General features: G+C 37.5%; 1 protein-coding gene across 1 annotated transcript in view; it reads right to left on the bottom strand.

Moving 5' to 3' along the window:
* The window catches only part of LOC115224489 (EF-hand calcium-binding domain-containing protein 5-like), a 95,327-nt gene that overhangs the window by 74,680 nt on the left and 1,299 nt on the right, over positions 1–19,348 (bottom strand). Inside the window, exons 2-3 of the mRNA XM_036513384.1 lie at positions 10,660–11,171; positions 7,264–7,420 (exon numbers count right to left, since the gene is read on the bottom strand). Of these exons, the coding sequence (XP_036369277.1) occupies positions 7,264–7,420; positions 10,660–11,123 (621 nt within the window). The 5' untranslated portion in view covers positions 11,124–11,171. The remainder of the gene's footprint in view (positions 1–7,263; positions 7,421–10,659; positions 11,172–19,348) is intronic.

Here is a 19,348-nt window from a genome sequence, read left to right as displayed (position 1 = left end):
AAACTTTGCTTTTCTTACATCCATTCAAACCCCAAATAATCCCTCTCAACACATGGCTATGATGCTCCCCCACTACTCCTGCTCATCATCAGAGATGCACACATATTGTCTGAAATGTGATGGAAAATAGGTCAGTTTTAAAACATTGATGTCCAGGTCAGAAAAGCAAAGTTTGAAGGGAATAGAAGTCATTTCCTTTGATTTCTAGAGAGAAGCAGATAAGAAATAACACTTACTGACCAGAGACAAATAAAAAATAAAATCTTTGTTACACAGTGTTATTACAGCTCATTTCTTTCACGCTAGTAATGGCTAGCTGGTTAATGGAAGCAGTGTTTCACAGCTGGATGCCTAAACTGCTACTAAATTTTACCTTTAACTATTTTACAAATAAGACATTTCTCATTCCATGCCTTCGAAAGCACAGAGCCAAAAGATGATTTGTTGACTGGAAAACGACGACAATCTCCACAGCTTGTGTAGCTTAGTGCTTATACATGTGAAACATGCAGGATGCAAATATTCACACACATGTGCGGGCAGTGGGGGGTAGTCTGCATACAGTTTCCACCCACAAATTCACTCACAAGAAATTGGCTGGTCCAGCACTACAATAAAAGATAACTGCCTTGTCCAAGGGTCTGCAGTAAGACTGAGCCAAAATGACTAATCACTAAATCATACCTTCACCTAGTACAAGTATGCCAATCAAAGCATGTGACCAAGTGGTCAGGGAATTCGGCTCAAGATCATAAGGTCGTTAGTTCAACACATGGTATCACATTGTGTCCTTGAGCAAGACACTTTATTACTTTATTTAACATTGCTCCAGTCCACCCAGCATGAGTTGTACCTGTAATTCAAAGGGCCAGCCTTGTCACATTCTGTGTCACCCTGAATCTCTCTGAGAACTACATTAAGAGCACATGTGTCTGTGGAGTGCTCAGCCACTTGCATGTTAATTTCACAAGCAGGTTGTTGATCAGATCAACTGGAACTGATGTCAGCAAAACCAACAGAATGCCGGTTAGATAATAATAATGAAATTATTGTATACAGTGCTCAGTGTTTAGTAATAGATATATCTCTATTCTCTCTTATATTCACCTTAGACCTTGATGTTATGCCTCCATCATATTTCTCTTTCTCCCAGCAGGGGAAACTATGTCCCTGCTTTTTAGCAAGACATATGTTCCCCTCTCTCTATCATACTTTTGTCCCTCTCAATACTATACCCCTTCTTGGTTGAGAGATCTTGCCTTGTGAGTTACTTGGTGGTTGGTTGCACTAGGGCCAGTGCTACAGAAAAAAGGTACCCAGTGCACTCTATAGTGGTTGGCATTAGGAAGGACATCTAGCAGCAGAAATCATGTAAAAGCAAACAATGGACCTCAGCACCATTCTCAAACACATCAGTTCCTGTTGGACCTTCCAACCAAGGCCAGCAGGAAAAATGGATGCTAAGTGATGATGATGATTATCGTCATTTTTTTACAAATCTTTTTACTTGTTTCACTCATCAGACTGTGGCCATGCTGGGGCACTGTCTTGAAGAATTTTTAGTCAAATGAATCAACCCCGGTACTATATTTTTTTGTTAAGTCTGGTACTTATTCTATCAGCCTCTTTTTGCCAAACTGCTAAGTTATGGGGACAAACACAGACACAATAAAATAGACAGACACATACATATATACACACACACACATATATACACATACGCATATATATACACCCACACACATACATATACACACACATACATATATATACACATACACATATCTATACACCCACACAACAAATATATACACACATACGCATATATATATATATACCCACACACACAACAGGCAGGCTTTTTTCAGTTTCTGTCTACCAAAATCCACTCACAAGGCTTTGGTCAGCCCGAGCCTATAGCAGAAGACACTTGCACAAGGTGCCATGCAGTGGGACTGAACCCAGAACCTGCACCTATGTTCAATTGCGTGTCCTCAGAATTGCATGAACCTAAAATTTAAAATCTTGCAAACACTTTGGCAAGCATCTTCCATTAACCATTTTGTTACCAAACTTCTGTTGAGATGCTCTGTGTTTCTTTCAGTTATTTAAAATATAACAAAGAATTTAGTAAAATGACTCTAGTTATCATTAAGCTTAGTGTTAGGCACATAAATTGTGACTAAGGTTTGGTGGAAGATTTTGATGCAAAACTTATGAAAACAAGACATTTGTACTACAGAGCCAGAGGTGGTTTCAGCCGGGTTAAAGCTCAGGTTGAAAGATAAATTTGCATCTATCATCACTATCAACATCTTACAATGATTTTGCCATGAGTTATTCAGGTCTTTTCTAGCACAGCATCTTAACTCTTTACCTGTCCTGTGTAATTGCATGATACACAGGACATATTTCCCAGGCAAGTGAAGGTGCATGGCTTAGTGGTTAAGGAGTTCAGCTTTATGATCATAAAGTCACGAATTTGATTCTCAGCGGTGCACTGCGTCCTTCAGCAAGACACTTTATTTCATGTTGCTCCAGTCCACTCAGCTGGCAAAAGAGAGTAGTACATGGCCACAATCTAATGACCGGAACAAGTAGAAGATATGTGCATGTATTTGCATGCATATGCATGTTTGCATGTACACGTGTATGCGTTTTGTGCATATATGTGTGTGTCTGTGTGTGTGTTGTTCACCACCACCACTTGACAACCAGTGTTGATTTGTTTACATCCCTATGACTTAGCAGTTTGGTAATAGAGATTGATAGAATAAGTATCAGGCTCGCAAAAAGTTCTAGAGTTGATTCATTTGACTTAAATGAGCAGTGCCCCAGCATGGCCACAATCTAATGACTGGAACAAGTAGAAGATATGTGCATGTGAGTATTTGCATGCTGCATATGCATGTTTGCATGCACACGTGTATGTGTTTTGTGCATACGTGTATGTGTGTGAGTGTGTGTGTGTGCGTCCTTTGCTAATGTATATCTGTAGAGAATGTAACATTTCAGGACAAACTTATTTTCCTCACACAAAATTTTTTTGCAGCCAGTTGCAAACACTCACTTATTACTCTTGTCATTAGAAAGATAACGAACTTGTGATTGCCTTAACTGGAAACCTGTAATTATGGATGAATGCCATTGATTACAAATTGTAAAATAATAGGGAAAAATTACTGCTAATTGGGTTAAGCCTTTTTGATTTTACTCAGACAGGAGCCATGGACAAGGAATAATTTGCTTGTCTTTTGATGTGAAAACACATACAAATGAATACACACACATACACAAAGTGTTTGAAAATTAAGGCAGCCAGCTTTTTTCAAGTTTGCCAAAGTAAAATATTGTTATATTCTGGGTCTGAGCATTGCAATGCAATGCTAAAGGAAACACAATTATGACACCACCACATTTATTCGATATGAGCACCTCTGTTTCAAATCACAGCCTTAAGTTTAGGTGTGAATGATTCAAGCATGGCACAAAACAGGTGCAGTTTTGTCTTCAGAGCGTCAAGCGAAGCATGAGGTGTGCTCAAGACCCTCAAATGGACCAAACAGAAAAATCCAACAGGTTGAGATCAAAGTTTTTTGAAGGCCATACATCCTTGCCTATGAACGAAACAATGATTTTCTTAACCCAGTGGTGTGTCTGTTTGGAACTGTGGGATGGTGCCAAGTCCTGTTGGAGGCTCCAAGGTGCACCTTGAAAGTGCTCATTTGCCCATCGAAGCAGTTCAGTTTCCAGAATGTTGCTATGTATCGCTAGGTGTTAATTTTAACACCCAAGGGTACAAAAATGAAGGGAGACCTTCCAGTGGCTGCCACACCTGCCCAAACTATAACTGACTGGATTTGGAATCAATTTACAAGTCTACCTTCAACAGAGCCAGATACACTCCAAAGCCAGTCATTCTGATGGTTTACTATCTGTTTGATGTCAAAATTCTTTTCATCAACAAACACCAAGTTGGGCAGTGTGCCTTCAGCAACCTGACACAGGATAAAACAACTTCTCTCCAGTCTCATAAACTTGTGCGAGCTCATGACGGCAGATCATTTTGTAGGGGTGGGTCCTAAGATCCTCCTTCAGCACTTGATACATCGATGTTCAGCTTAATTTTGCTGTGGCAGCCAGTTTTCTGACAGAACAATGAAGATTTCACTGTACCTTTTCTCTGGTAGTTTTGGTAAGCTGAGGGGTCCATACACTTCAATTTTGGCCATGTCCAGGTCAATCAGAAGTGAAACCAGTCTCTTGAAATTTCTCAACAATTTTCCAGACTATTGTTTAGTTAATCTTAAGTTTTTTGCTATAGCTGTATTCCTTTCACCTCTTTTGTGTAGGGTTATGATTGTATTTTGGTCTATAATCATTATCTAATTCATAAATCTGAATTTATTTAGTCTGAAGCAAAAAGACACACTAAGCTTTTATAATGATGTACACGATGGGCTCCTTACAGTTTCTGCATACGACGGGCTCCTTACAGTTTCTGCATACGACAGGCTTCTTACAGTTTCTGTCTACCAAATCCACTCCCATGGCTTTGGTCAGCCCAAGGTTATAGTAGAAGACACTTGCCCAAGGTACCACGCAGTCGGACTGAACTTGGAACTATGTGGTTGGGAAGTAAGCTTCTTACCACACAGCCACTTCTGTGCCTTACTTATGTGTGTGTGTGTATATATATATATATATATATATATATATATATAGTAAATAAATAAATAACAAACAATAGAAAAATATCAGTTCATTACAGCTGTTTCTAACACATTTTTTAATAGATGAATGAGTACTAAACCTATCAATGTATTTCTAGCTCTTTTAATGGTCATTATTGCCAATGTTTGTTTCTCTCATTCAAGGTCAACCTTGGCTGGCAACAAGGTGTGTTCCCACTGGATTCATGGATTATTCTTCTATTGTTTGAAATTTTATGTATCATCTGATGAAAATGGTTTAATTGTTATGCTGTTATGTACTCATTCATCTTTTAAAAAATGTGTTAGAAACAGCTGTAATGAACTGACATTTATCTATTGTTTGTTATTTATTTATTTGCTTATAATACACCATAAGGGGTTCCCAACCCATTGGATATTCTGGAATATATCAAACACCTTGTGATCATTATGTGTGCTTTGAACTAGCCCCTAGGTGTCAAATACTCATAAGGGTTAAATGCTCTGGATGCACAACCTGAATATTTCACTGGATGCACTTCAGTACCCAATACATTTATTTGACTAATGGTGGTGTTTACAGGTTAATTTAAGTCAACCTGGTACCTGTCATTTAAGTACCTAATTCTTTCCTGAATCCTTAATATTGTATATATATATAGGCGCAGGAGTGGCTGTGTGGTAAGTAGCCGGAACCACATGGTTCCGGGTTCAATCCCACTGTGTGGCATCTTGGGCAAGTATCTTCTGCTATAGCCCCGGGCCGACCAATGCCTTGTGAGTGGATTTGGTAGACGGAAACTGAAAGAAGCCTGTCGTATATGTGTATATATATATATATATGCGTATGCGTGTGGTTGTGTGTCTGTGTTTGTCCCCCATAGCATTGCTTGACAACCGATGCTGGTGTGTTTACATCCCCGTCACTGAGCGGTTCGGCAAAAGAGACCGATAGAATAAGTACTGGGCTTACAAAGAATAAGTCCCGGGGTCGATTTGCTCGACTAAAGGCGGTGCTCCAGCATGGCCGCAGTCAAATGACTGAAACAAGTAAAAGAGAGAGTAAAGAGTATATAGCCATCTAAGAATCCATAAACCAGAAAAAATGCACTCGTATAATTGTCAGTAGAATGGGTGTTCTACTTCTCACCTTCAACAAGCGAGCTGTCACCATATTTCATTCCATTATTTCCATGTCTGAAAAGCGTAGGGTTACATAATTGGACTGCTACCTGACACTCTGTTGAACACCTGGTGTGAAACTGATCAGTAAGATTGGCCATAATGGATATATAATACTGTGCACTTTGATTTATATATATATATATATATATATATATATATATATATATATACTAGCAGTATAGCCCGGCGTTGCTTGGGTTTATTTTCTTTTTGACCCTTTAGAATTGGAATTTTTGAAAAGTAAAAATTTTGCATTATGTACCTTGTTATTCTCTTTAAGTGAACATTTTTCTGGTTGAAATACAACAAAAAATGGTGACACAGCAGTCAAAAAATCGTAAAAAAATAGGGATTTTCATAGTAAAAAAGCACCTTTTTGATGTAAATAATTTTTGGTTTTAACATGGTCCGATTTGAATTTTTTCTTCTACGGAATGAAGAGCAAGCCTTCTTCTATCAAACTCTCAATTTTGGTCAACTTGCACCACAGGGACTCGGAGGAGATAGTGTTAGTTGAAGGCTACCAAACCTGCCACACACACACACGGACAACTTCAGCTTTATATATAAAGATATATATATATATATGCACACCCACGTACTTTCTAACAACTGTGTATATTGAAATGTGGGAAGTAAAATTGATAATTTGTATGCTTCTACAACTTAGCTACGTTCGGGCGACTGTTCAATGTCAGTTACAGTCTTTTAAAGTGTACAATAATAAGAAACTACCACACTGTTATATTAGCTACTTCAAAATGAATAAGTTCTTTATCTTGCATTTTTATTTTCCTTTTTATATAAAGAAATGAGTGTGATCATTACCAACATCGCCTTACTGGCACCTGTGCTGGTGGCATGTGTAAAAAGATTCGGGCAAGGTCGTTGCCAGTACCGCCTGACTGGCCCCCGTGCTGGTGGCACGTAAAAAGCACTCACTACACTCTCGGAGTGGTTGGTGTTAGGAAGGGCATCCATCTGTAGAAACTCTGCCAGATCAAGATTGGAGCCTGGTGCGGCCATCTGGTTTGCCAGCCCTCAGTCAAAATCGTCCCAACCTATGCTAGCATGGAAAGTGGACGTTAAACGATGATGATGATGATAATCAACAATGTGATCAATATTAGAGAATTTCCAAAAAAAAAGAAAAAAATCAATGATAATTCAATATGTTGATGTCCTACACTGAGTATTGGTATTGCACTTTGCCTATCAATAGCTTGGTTCTGCACTTAGCTCAATGGTCCTATATGTTGCCTGTGGCAGATAATCCCAACACACACACACACATTCTCAGTGCAGTAATGAGGAGAAATAAGGGAGTAAGCTAGGCCAGAGTACAATTTTGAAAGTCATTTGACCATCAGATGGAAATACTTACAGAAGATAGGCGCAACTCAGGGTTTTCTGGATTAATCCACTGATCAAAATGAGCGACCAACATAGCTTTGTGTTTAAGCCTTTCTTCTCGACACCTTGCCTTCGTTGCCTCTCGCTTCAGCCGTCTCTCATGAATCTGCTCTTTCATAGTCATTAAACTGTGTGGAAAGTATGAGATTTACTTCCAGAAAACGTAACGTAAAATTAATTCTGGTATATGAGTAGAAAAGGTAGGGAATTAGACTAATTGTTTTATAGAATTTAATTTCATTCTCCCATGTTCTAAGTTCAAACCCTGAAAGGGTTAACTTTATCTTTCATCCTACTGAAGTTGATAAAACAAGCACCAGAGGAACACTAGCATTTATTTAACCCTTTAGTGTTTAAAGTGGCCAAATCCGGCCCAATATATTTCACATGTTCCATATTCAAACTTGCCATATCCAGCCTCTCACACCTAACCTACATTGACATTCTAAAAATAAACAATCACATCATTGAAACCTCAAAGCTATGAGATAATGCTTGATTAATTCAAAACAATTTAAATAAAAAAGCATTACATTTAACAGTGTAATCTGAACACTAAAGGGTTAATCAGCTCTGACAGTCACCTATTAAAATTGGCCCTTTTGATTCAGTAAGTGACCGTTTGAAAACAAGGCAAATTTACCAGTGGTAAATTATCATTGATGGTTAAAGTTGCTGTGCTGAAATGGGTAAGAAAGAAACAACTTTCTGTTGGGATTCAAAGAGACCAAAATTAAATGGTGACTGATAACACAAGTGTCGTGTCATAACCAGTAAAAATAATGGTTTCAAGTCTTGACACAAGGCCAGCAAATTAGAGGGGAAAGGTGAGTTGATTACATATTTTACCAACCCTAAAAGGATGAAAGGCAAAGTCACCCTCATCAGAATTTGAACTCAGAGCATAAAAAACAGATGGAATGCTGCTAAGCATTTTACACACCATGCTAATAAGCTCTGCCAGCTCGCTGCCAATAACCTGTAAAAGTAATGTTTCCAAGTTTTGGCACAAGAGGGTAAGTCAATTGCATCGACCCCAGTGTTCAACTGGTACTTATTTTACCAACCCTAAAAGGACAAAAGGCAAAGTTGACTTTAGCAGAATTTGAACTCAGAACGTAAAAATGGACGAAATACCCCTCAGCATTTTGCCCGGCATGCTAAAGGTTCTGCCAGCTCACCGACCAAATAACCTGTAAAAACAATGTCAGATAAATTAAATAATACAAGGCTACAGAACAATAAAGACAAACCTTTCCAGCAAAAGAATTTAATGCAATTAACTAAAATAGTTGGAAAGAACAAGTTTTATGTAATCTTCAGTCTGAATGTTTAAAAGTCATACAACAACATACAGATACACGTTTTTTTGGCAAGATCTGGCATGGTAGGACAAATGATAAATATTACTTGTTTTTGTGTGTGGTGTATACGAAAGAATATACTGTAGTGATGTATTTTGCTGAGTTGCAATAAAACAGTCACACGTTCATAATCATGTTCTGTTCAGTTGCTACAGAGGAGTCCGTATATTGTACAAAAGTTCTTATAAAGAAGAATAAAGTAGTGTTCAAACTTTTTTTCCCATTCTTGTACGAAGGAACTAACTGGATTTTCTGGAGCTGGTTAGCAGAAGCTCACAGCAACTGGTTAAGTTGACGCAAATGCTTCTATACACATTAGAAAAAGGGGGCCTTGGAGCTACTTGTAATTTATTTGCTTTAAAAAAAATGCAGCTAAATTTTGACGGTAAAGGAAATTCGGTTGTACCACATGTCCAAAGTTTACCTGAAATGTTTGAACCAAAAATGATATTGAATGAAAAGACATGTTTGAATTTGGAAGAAAAATAATATTTGTCGCATTTCAATCAAAATTTATATCTAGGTAGATGAATGGTAGATTCCAGCATCTGTTGTTTGCTTCTGAGATGTATCCTATGTTGTGACCAAAATGTGCTGCAATTTAGCACTGTTTATTTTCTGTGATAAGGATTTGAGAGAGAGAGAGAGAAAGATATATATACACACACACACATATATATATATACACAGGGTAAGGGGTAAAGACCCCCTTCGGTCATGAATGACCATGGGATTGCACCTAGAAAGTTACCCTCCTAGACACAAGTCCAGGCAAGGTTGTTTATGGAAGACCAGCAGTTGCCCATTCATACCAGCCTCCCCTCTCCACGCCACCAGTGTTATCCAAGGGAAAGACAAAGGTCGATACAGCTTGGCACCTGTGACGTCGCAACTCATTTCTACAGCTGAGTGAACTGGAGCAACGTGAAATAAAGTGCCTTGCTCAAGAACACAACACGCAGCCCGGTCCGGGATTCGAGCTCACAACCTCACGATCGTAAGCTCAACGCTCTAACCACTGAGCCATGCACACAGACACACACATATATACATACACACACACATATACACACTCACACACATATAAGCACACATACACATGTACACACACACACATAGATAGTTGTAGATAAGCACACATACACACATATACAGAAATGCATGCACACACAGCTCCCTCCCTGTGTATGATGAGGAGGATTGGCCTGCAAGAGCCCCCGTGTTGATTTCACATAAAAAGCATTCATGCTGGTGTCATGTAAAAGTGCTCATGTCAGTGCTACATTAAAAGCACCCAGCACATACTATAAAGTAGTTGGCATTAGGAAGGGCATCCAGCCATAGAAACCAAGCCAAATCAGACTGGAACCTGGTCCAGCTCTGGTTAAACCGTTCGTGCCAACAAGGAAGCTAGATGTCAAAAGATGATGATGGTGATGATGAATTAAATGAAATACAGATACCTGTATATTAGTGCTAATTAGTACAGATCATAAGAGGTTCTGAACCATCTGATTCCAGAAAGTCAGTGTTGTACCTGTAACACCTGTGACAGAATACAAGGTATGAATATTCCAATCAGCAACCTAGGACTCTATAAATTCGGTTCAGAGCATGAACAGTCCTCCAACCTGCCAGATACTTATTTCTTTATTACCCACAAGGGGCTAAACACAAAGAGGACAAACAAGGACAGACAAACGGATTAAGTCGATTATGTATCGACCCCAGTATGTAACTGGTACTTATTTAATCGACCCCGAAAGGATGAAAGGCAAAGTCGACCTCGACGGAATTTGAACTCAGAAAGTAACAGCAGACGAAATACAGCTACGCATTTCGCCCGGTGTGCTAACGATTCTGCCAGCTCACCGCCTGCCAGATACTGTCAAACTGTCCATCCCATGACAGCATGGAAAACAGACACTAAATGATGATGATGATAATGGTTCTTACGAGGATAAAATTCAATTATGGAAATATGGAGAAGAACAAAAATTAACCTTTTCTTTTTTTCACTGCTAAACTGCTTGTTTATCTTTTTGGTAACATGCTGCAACATCTTGATATAAGCTGATCGTTCCGACACGCTAAGGTTCCGAGGATGATTCCGCAGCATGAACTGGGCAAGGAAGTTCAAGGGGTTGAAATTTGGGCAGACATTCTTGTCTTCGGTCAGTCCCTTTTTCTCAACTTCCCTCAAGAGCTTCTCAACACCCAAAATCAAAGTGGGCAGTAGCTTTTCAGCAATTGCAATAAATTGCACCGAGAGATCTTCCTCCTCTTGAAACCAGTCATAGTGGAAGATATGGTCTGGGATCTCGGAAGCCATTTTAGATATGTAGTCTTTTATGGTGGTTTCTTCTACATTTTCCTCCTTTTTCTGTTTGATGAGTTTCTGCAAAGGAAGGTTGTCTTCTTCCAAGGTGAAAGTGCTGTTTCTATGCTCATCAAATGAGTCACTCATGATGAAAAGAACCTCTGTAACTCTTCTATTTCATTAGAAAATCCAAATCTAAAATGAAAAAGAGACAAACAAAACTTAGTCAAAAAAGCAACGGCTGTTACGTGAGGAGTTCCAAACTTACAAACTGCCGGCATCAGTTGTTAGTTGTCGGAGCACTGCATCCTTCAAAACTTCCATGCTTCCTGAGATTCGCCAACACTACACCTGATTTTCTCCCCTCCAAACACACACACAGACATGTATCTGACTCATACATTGTTCGCTTTCCAGACATTTTTACATTACTGCATGTACTTTATATGCACTTTCTGACAAGTTGTGGTGCACCTGAGCACTGTATACAATAATTTCATTATTATTATTATTATTATTATTACCGCAACTCCTGTCTTCTGTTCCTTTGGCAGGATACATTTCCCAACTCACTAAACCCTAAATATGTACTCCTCTAATTTTAGAATGGTGGAAGAGGAATGATTACCAGTAAGAAATATTCAGCCCAAAAAATAATTGTTTTATTAGCTGGTATACCAGTTACTTTTCATTTCTGGGTCAAGATGTGAACATTAACCAAAAAGGTTACATACAAATTTCTTTATAATTGTAATCTATGCCGTTTGAAAGGTATTTATATAAAATTTCATTGCAAGATATCCATTTTCCCAAGTTACGAGGGAAAAAAATTGGATCTTGAGAATTTTCCGAGAGTCCTCTCCACACCACCAGGTTCGTTGGCTCAAATTTTTGTTTAAGATTCATTTAATACACATTTTTAAAAACCTATTACACTTTTTTTGTTTTGGTGAATTAAAGTCAACATTAACCAAAAGTTTTTATTTTCTCATAATGTAGCTTTTTTTTTATTTTTTGCTAACAAGTTCCACTCGGCTTTGTTGAGTGAAGCGAATAAATTAAAATAAATTAAAAGCGAATAAATTAAAAATTAAAATGCAACCGAAATGCGTTCACAAATACGTTACAGAGGATGCTTAGTAGATAAAAAAAAGTAGCTATCAAGTACGACAAATTGAAATCAAATAGTTTAAAATACTAAAACTAATTAAATTTGTACCCTTGCAACGATAGCAATTCGAAACATTTTTATCGTTTATATGCAATTTCACCTTTATTTGATTTAATTTTACTTATGTCCTACGAAGAACGTCGATGCACATGTAGGACCTTAGTCAATGAAATAATCCACTGGACCCCTTAATACTTTACTAGAATATAACAAAACGAAAAATAAAAGTTGACATAACGTTTGTAGGGGGGGGGGTTTCCCCTTGGTTTAATAGTTTAAATAATTACATAGTATTTGTGACTATTTCGGTTTCAACATCGATATCAGACGAAGTCACTTGCCAAACAAGTACAACTCGAAAGTTATTAATCCCTGGTCTTATTAATCTAATATTTTTCTTCTGTGTTGTTATTATTATCTATTATCCCTTCTTGGACTTCGTAGAGCAGATGAAGGTCGATTATCGATTTTATAATGAACACATATTTTTCCAGGCATTTATTTTGTCCAACTGATACGTCGTCATCAATATGAAATGAATGAACAAACTTCTTATTTCCCCAGGTTAATTAATACACTAAGGGGAAATTAGAAGTTCATTCATTCGATTTGTTGCAAATTTGTCTTTTTCAAATAAATGAAACGGTTATGGCATGATAGTTTAGTTAACAGAGAGATATATGTTTTAACATGAATAGTGGGGAAGATTTATTCAGTAGTAAAATTCACGAAATTCTAAGAATGCCTAAGAACCATCTGAGAGAAAGTGCAGTTTTTGAGTATTATAGACAGACTCACCATGTCTTAATATCCTGGTAAATATTTTCTCTCATTATACTAATAAATTTATAAACGTAAAAACAAAGAACCAAAGGAAACAGTAAAAGAATAGACAAAGAAAATAGAAATTATGAAGAACGCAAGAATTCCACAGAAACGTTCTTTCATTTGCCTTTTTTCAGTTTCACCATTAAAAAAAATTAAAACTCGAGTTCTTCAAAAGCAAATTACCTTTGAAATCTTTGTACTAAAGACTGTTTGCCAACATAACATGGTAGTCCTGGTCTAGGACTAACGTTGCTGTAATTTAGCCCCAGGAGACATCGTCTAGAGCTGGCTGTACGACACTATCTGTGTCCTTATAAGGACACAGATAGTGTCGTATAGCCTGGGGCTAAATAACAGCTAAATCAGCTCCTGGGGCTAAATTACAGCAACGTTAGTCCTAGACCAGGACTACCATGTTATGTTGGCAAACAATCTTTACTACAAAGGGCAATCTTTCGTCTCTAGTAGACCTTTCCGTCGATTTCCGTAAAAATTTTTTTTTTTTACCTATGGGCTTGCGGGAACTTTTGAAGTAATGAGAGCGAAAGAGACTAAGAGAAAGCGATTGTATGACGAGGGAAGTTCTTTTGAAGTTACCGTGCATGGGAGCATTGATGGACGTGTGTGTTTGATGGGGTGTGGGAGACAGACAGTATGTTGTGTAAGTGAAGTGCTTCTGTTAGTGTGTGTGAAAGAAAGAGATAACTGAAATTTTTTACTCGGTGTATGTGTATATGTATGTATATTACTTCAAAAGTTCCCGCAAGCCCAAATGTAAAAAAAAATTTTTTTTACGGAAATCGACGGAAAGGTCTACTAGAGACGAAAGATCGCCCTACAAAGTACTGTTGCTGAATATCTCACATCGTGAGATTTTAAAATAGTAATTTTCTAATTTGAAATCCTTGTTGTATATTTCTTTGTCTTATAAATAATTTACTTGTCTCAAAAGTCGGTGGTTTTTTTGTTTTTTTTTTTGCTTTCGGGGCTTCTTAGCAGGGCAAATCCATGCACTGGGTGCTCCTGGTATGGCGAGCTGGCAGAAACGTTAGCACGCCGGTCGAAATGCGTAGCAGCATTTCGTCTGTCGTTACGTTGTGAGTTCAAATTCCGCCGAGGTCGACTTCGCTCTTCCTTCATCCTTTCGGGGTCGATTAAATAAGTACCAGTTATGTACTGGGGTCGATATAATCGACTTAATAACTATGTCTGTCCTTGTTTGTCCCCTCTGTGTTTAGCCCCTTGTGGGTAATAAAGAAATAGGTATTTATTCATTGGCAGAAAGCTACAGCGTACATAGACTAGAATCGGGCCAATAGATACATGGAGCAATTGTACAGATGTCAGAAAATGGCACTGTTTGTATTTAATTCAGTCGGTTTTCATTCAAGATTCGTGTACAAGAACTACCACTCTTTTATAATCATATTTCTGTCAAAGCTACACATTTAACTAACTTTAAAATTAATGAAGAATTTAACAAAATAATTTTGCCATTATAAACCTGGTTTCTGGAATTTAGATTAACATAAAATTCCGATGTAAAGTTTTGATTCAATTCAATTTAAAAACAACCAGTTTGAATCATAGAACCAGGGACGGTCTTAAGCGGGTTGCTGTCAAAATGGGTTCAGTTGAAACTTCGTCTCTAGTTCAGGGATCAACACATCGAGTCTATAGTTTCAGGGAGGAAGAATATCAAATGAAACAAACTGGAAACCCTTTTTAGCTTATTGAGTCAGTGCTTATCAGTCTTTTCAAGTTCGTGGCACATTAGAGAACAAATCAAAAATTTACTGGCGTATTTCACTTTATAAACTTTACAATAAAAGAAAATATAGAAAAAGGGGTTAATAAATAGTTCGAATAAAGTATCTATCTGTAACAATATCTTGAAAGATAATTTATTTATGATTTCTCAACATGAAGAAAGTTTGTTGCACAAGTTCTTCATAGAGTCGGCCAAGTAATACCCTCCTCTCTAGAATCGTTGCCGTCAAATAATTACCAAGACGAAGGTATATATGTATATATGTGTGTGTGTGTGTGTGTGTGTGTGTAAATATGTATATATTTCCCACCCCCCTTTATATTTCTTTATAATCGTAATCTATACCGTTTGAAAGATGTTTCTGTAAAATTTCATTGGAAGATATCCATTTTCCTGAAAGTTATGAAGGGAAAAAATCGGATCGTGTGAATTTTCCGAAATCCTCTCCCCCACCCCTTCGGAAAAAGTTTTCTCCAGAAATTTCTTTATAATCGTAATCTATGCCATTTGAACGGTATGTCTATAAAATTTCATTGACATATATCGGCAATCTTTCGTCTCTAGTAGACCTTTCCGTCGATTTCCGTAAAAATTTTTTTTTTTTTTTTACATATGGGCTTGCGGGAACTTTTGAAGTAATGACAGCGAAAGAGACTAAGAGAAAGCGATTGTATGACGAGGGAAATTCTTTTGAAGTTACCGTACATGGGAAGCATTGATGTACATGTGTGTGTGTGTGTTTGATGGGGTGTGGGAGACAGACAGTATGTTGTGTAAGTGAAGTGCTTCTGTTAGTGTGTGTGAAGAGACAGAGAAAGTAATGTGCGAAAGAAAGAGATAACTGAAATGTTTTACTCGGTGTATGTGTATATGTATGTATATTACTTCAAAAGTTCCCGCAAGCCCATATGTAAAAAAAAATTTTTTTTACGGAAATCGACGAAAGGTCTACTAGAGACGAAAGATCGCCAAAATTTCATTAATATATTTCCATTTTCCTGAAAATTATGAGGGAAAAATCCCACACCCCATTCATTTACGCAAATTTTTGTTTTCATGTTGGTTTTTTATACATTTTTTTACACCTATCGGACTGTTTTTATTTTATGTTTTGGTGACCGTTAATATATAAACTATATATTAACTGAAAAGTTTTGCATATCCTGTTAAAATTATTAATGACAATTTTTGTTTTAAGATACTCAAGCATTAGTAGGGGTTTTCTAAAGTCTAAAATTATATTTTTAGTAACCATGGGACAGGTGGACACAACTTGTTTGAGAACTGGGACAGGTGGACACAACTTGTTCGAGAACCACCGTATTAAGTTGTCAAAAATAATAACGACTTAGGATTAAATGACTGCAATATTGTTACGGAACATCCTTTGTTAGCATTACATTTAGTATATAATTTCATAAACTCTCTCTGTCTATCTCTCTCTCTCTCTTCCTCCTACATTTTGTACACGATGTAAACTTTCTTTAAAAGCTTTTGGGTGATCTTTCGTCTCTAGTAGACCTTTCCGTCGATTTCCGTAAAAAAATATTTTTTTTTTTACATATGGGCTTGCGGGAACTTTTGAAGTAATATACATACATATACACATACACCGAGTAAAAAATTTCAGTTATCACTTTCTTTCACACATTACTTTCTCTGTCTCTTCACACACACTAACAGAAGCACTTCACTTACACAACATACTGTCTGTCTCCCACACCCCATCAAACACACACACACACACATGTACATCAATGCTTCCCATGCACGGTAACTTCAAAAGAACTTCCTTCGTCATACAATCGCTTTCTCTTAGTCTCTTTCGCTCTCATTACTTCAAAAGTTCCCGCAAGCCCATATGTAAAAAAAAAAAAAAATTTACGGAAATCGACGGAAAGGTCTACTAGAGACGAAAGATTGCCAGCTTTTGGATCTAATTTTCAAATATCTTTTTAAAAACAAACATAAATCAATAAGAAATAAAGATAAAATGAATTAGGTAGCTTCTACGATCAAATGGCCTTCCATACTATATTTAAGATGATCGTAATTTTAATAGTTTCTCAGGACTGAAAAAGGTGCTTAAACACAAATTTTAAAGTCAATTTCCAGCATGTCCAAAAATGTAATACAATTATACTGATTCGTGTAATCTATAAAACAGTATAAATATATATAGCATCTTTTCGGTTTGAACGGCAGTTTTTCTAGCGGTGTCATATGAAATTGTTACCCATAATTATGACCCTAGTATCGATCTATTGCATTTCAATCTGCTTTAGGGTTAGGATTAGGGTTAGAGGTATGGGGAAGGGTATCTTTTTTTCTGCAGAAATGTAAATAAACCCAATCTGTTTCTTAAACGAGGGACATATTCATACGGCACAGAATTTTTTTTTTACCTCAATAGACGTCAGTGATTAGTTGAAATTTCAGAAATTGAAGAAAAAAAACAACAAATATCTTACAAACTATAGAATTTTCTCAATAAAGCCAAGAGAAAAAGATGTTTTATAAACACATTCTACCAGTATACGAAGTTTAAAAGTGTTTAGTTTTAAAAAAACTGCCGGTCAAACCGAAAAGATCCTATATCTAAATTCCTATTCGTTTTAGGCTTGCATAGCGATGCCTCGGCATGATCACAGCTCGAAAGCTGAAACCAGTAAAAGATTAAAAGTATGTGTAGTTCAATTGTTCATTTTTTAAAAAATTTTTAATTAGTTTTATTTACATAGGGATTGAATTAGAATTTAATTACAAGAAAAAAAAAGTAGAAGATTAAGCAACAGAAGATGAAAGGGAGTGAGTACACCCCACAAGAAATGGCATGTTCAGCCACGCCCTGTAAACCTGACAGTGATGGCGTTATCATGGAGAATGGCCAGTGGCACCCGTTGCAGCAGCAGCCAACCCGGCGATCTTTCGTCTCTAGTAGACCTTTCCGTCGATTTCCGTAAAAAAAAATTTTTTTTTTACATATGGGCTTGCGGGAACTTTTGAAGTAATATACATACATATACACATACACCGAGTAAAACATTTCAGTTATCTCTTTCTTTCGCACATTACTTTCTCTGTCTCTTCACACACACTAACAGAAGCACTTCACTTACACAACATACTGTCTGTCTCCCACACTCCATCAAACACACACACACACATGTACATCAATGCTTCCCACGCACGGTAACTTCAAAAGAACTTCCCTCGTCATACAATCGCTTTCTCTTAGTCTCTTTCGCTGTCATTACTTCAAAAGTTCCCGCAAGCCCATATGTAAAAAAAAAAAATTTTTTTACGGAAATCGACGGAAAGGTCTACTAGAGACGAAAGATTGCCGCCAACCCACCTCGCGGGACTCACTTCTCAGACGGGCCGCACTTATATCCCAATTTTGCGGAGGAAACCAGCAGTGTGGGGTCTAGATGGAGTGCATTGAGACACTCGTGAATCGCAAGAATTGGCCGAGCACTGCAAAAGCTAGCTAAATGTGTAGCATTTTGATATGTTGGAGCCATGCAGGCATTAAAAAGTGGATTTTAAAACAACGATTATAAGTCCCGGCTTCTAGATTCTGTTAATTTGATGGTGTTGATAGGAGACATTGTAGATGTTGGTGATAACCATTGATCACTTTGGGAGTTCAGGTTTATGATTTTGTCCGCCCCCCCTCCCTAAGACCTTTCACTCCTTAGATTTCTCTATTGCTTTTGTAGGGGTATCTGGTAGAAGGAAGGGTTCTGAATCATAGTCCAAGAGGAAGGTGCATGTCTATCTCATGCTCCTCTCTGATACGTGGACCTTAGTACTAACATGAATAATTTAATAACCAGCACATTTGATAAGGAAGCCTGTTGGCAAAATCACGAGTGGATCTGATACAAAATTGCAGTGTTTCAATTTGTGCTCTTGGCTCAAATCATACCAGTATCAATTTTGTCGTTCACATTTTTGTTTCAGTGTCAGTAAAGTATCAATCCAATACTGGGGTCAACTGATCTTCTTTCTACAATTTCGTCTCTCTAAAGTCGGTAATGTCTTTGTTAATACTGGAAAATCTGCCAGATTTATAAAGGCTCAAAACACCCTGTATGTGGCAATGGCAGCGCCGGGTGAACCATTAAGCAAAATAAGCACGTGCTTAGGGCATCAAGGGAAGTGGGGTACCACAGAAATGGTAAGTGGATTGACAGAATAGATTCAAATTCCGCCGAGGTCGACTTTGCCTTTCATCCTTTCGGAGACGATAAATTAAGTACTAGTTGCGAACTGGGGTCGAGCTAATCGACTGACCCCCTCCCCCAAAATGTTGGGCTTTGTGCCTCAGAACCTTTATAGTCTGGGTTCAAACTCCGGTTTGTCTTTCATTTTTCAAGGATCGATAAAATAAATACTAGTTGAGCGCTAGGGGGGAGGTCGATGAAATCGAAAACAGCTAGACATCCTCTAAATTTGAAGTCTTATGTCTATGAAGGAAATGACAGACAGGTAAACAGATAGGTAGATAAATAAATAGATAGATAGATAGATAGATAGATAGATAGATAGATAGATAGATAGATAGATAGATAGATAGATAGATAGATATAGATAGAT

The sequence above is a fragment of the Octopus sinensis genome, linkage group LG25, assembly GCF_006345805.1.
Source record: "Octopus sinensis linkage group LG25, ASM634580v1, whole genome shotgun sequence".
Lineage (NCBI taxonomy): Eukaryota > Metazoa > Mollusca > Cephalopoda > Octopoda > Octopodidae > Octopus > Octopus sinensis.
Note: the sequence above shows the minus strand (reverse complement) of the source record. Positions and strands in the feature narration are given on the sequence as shown.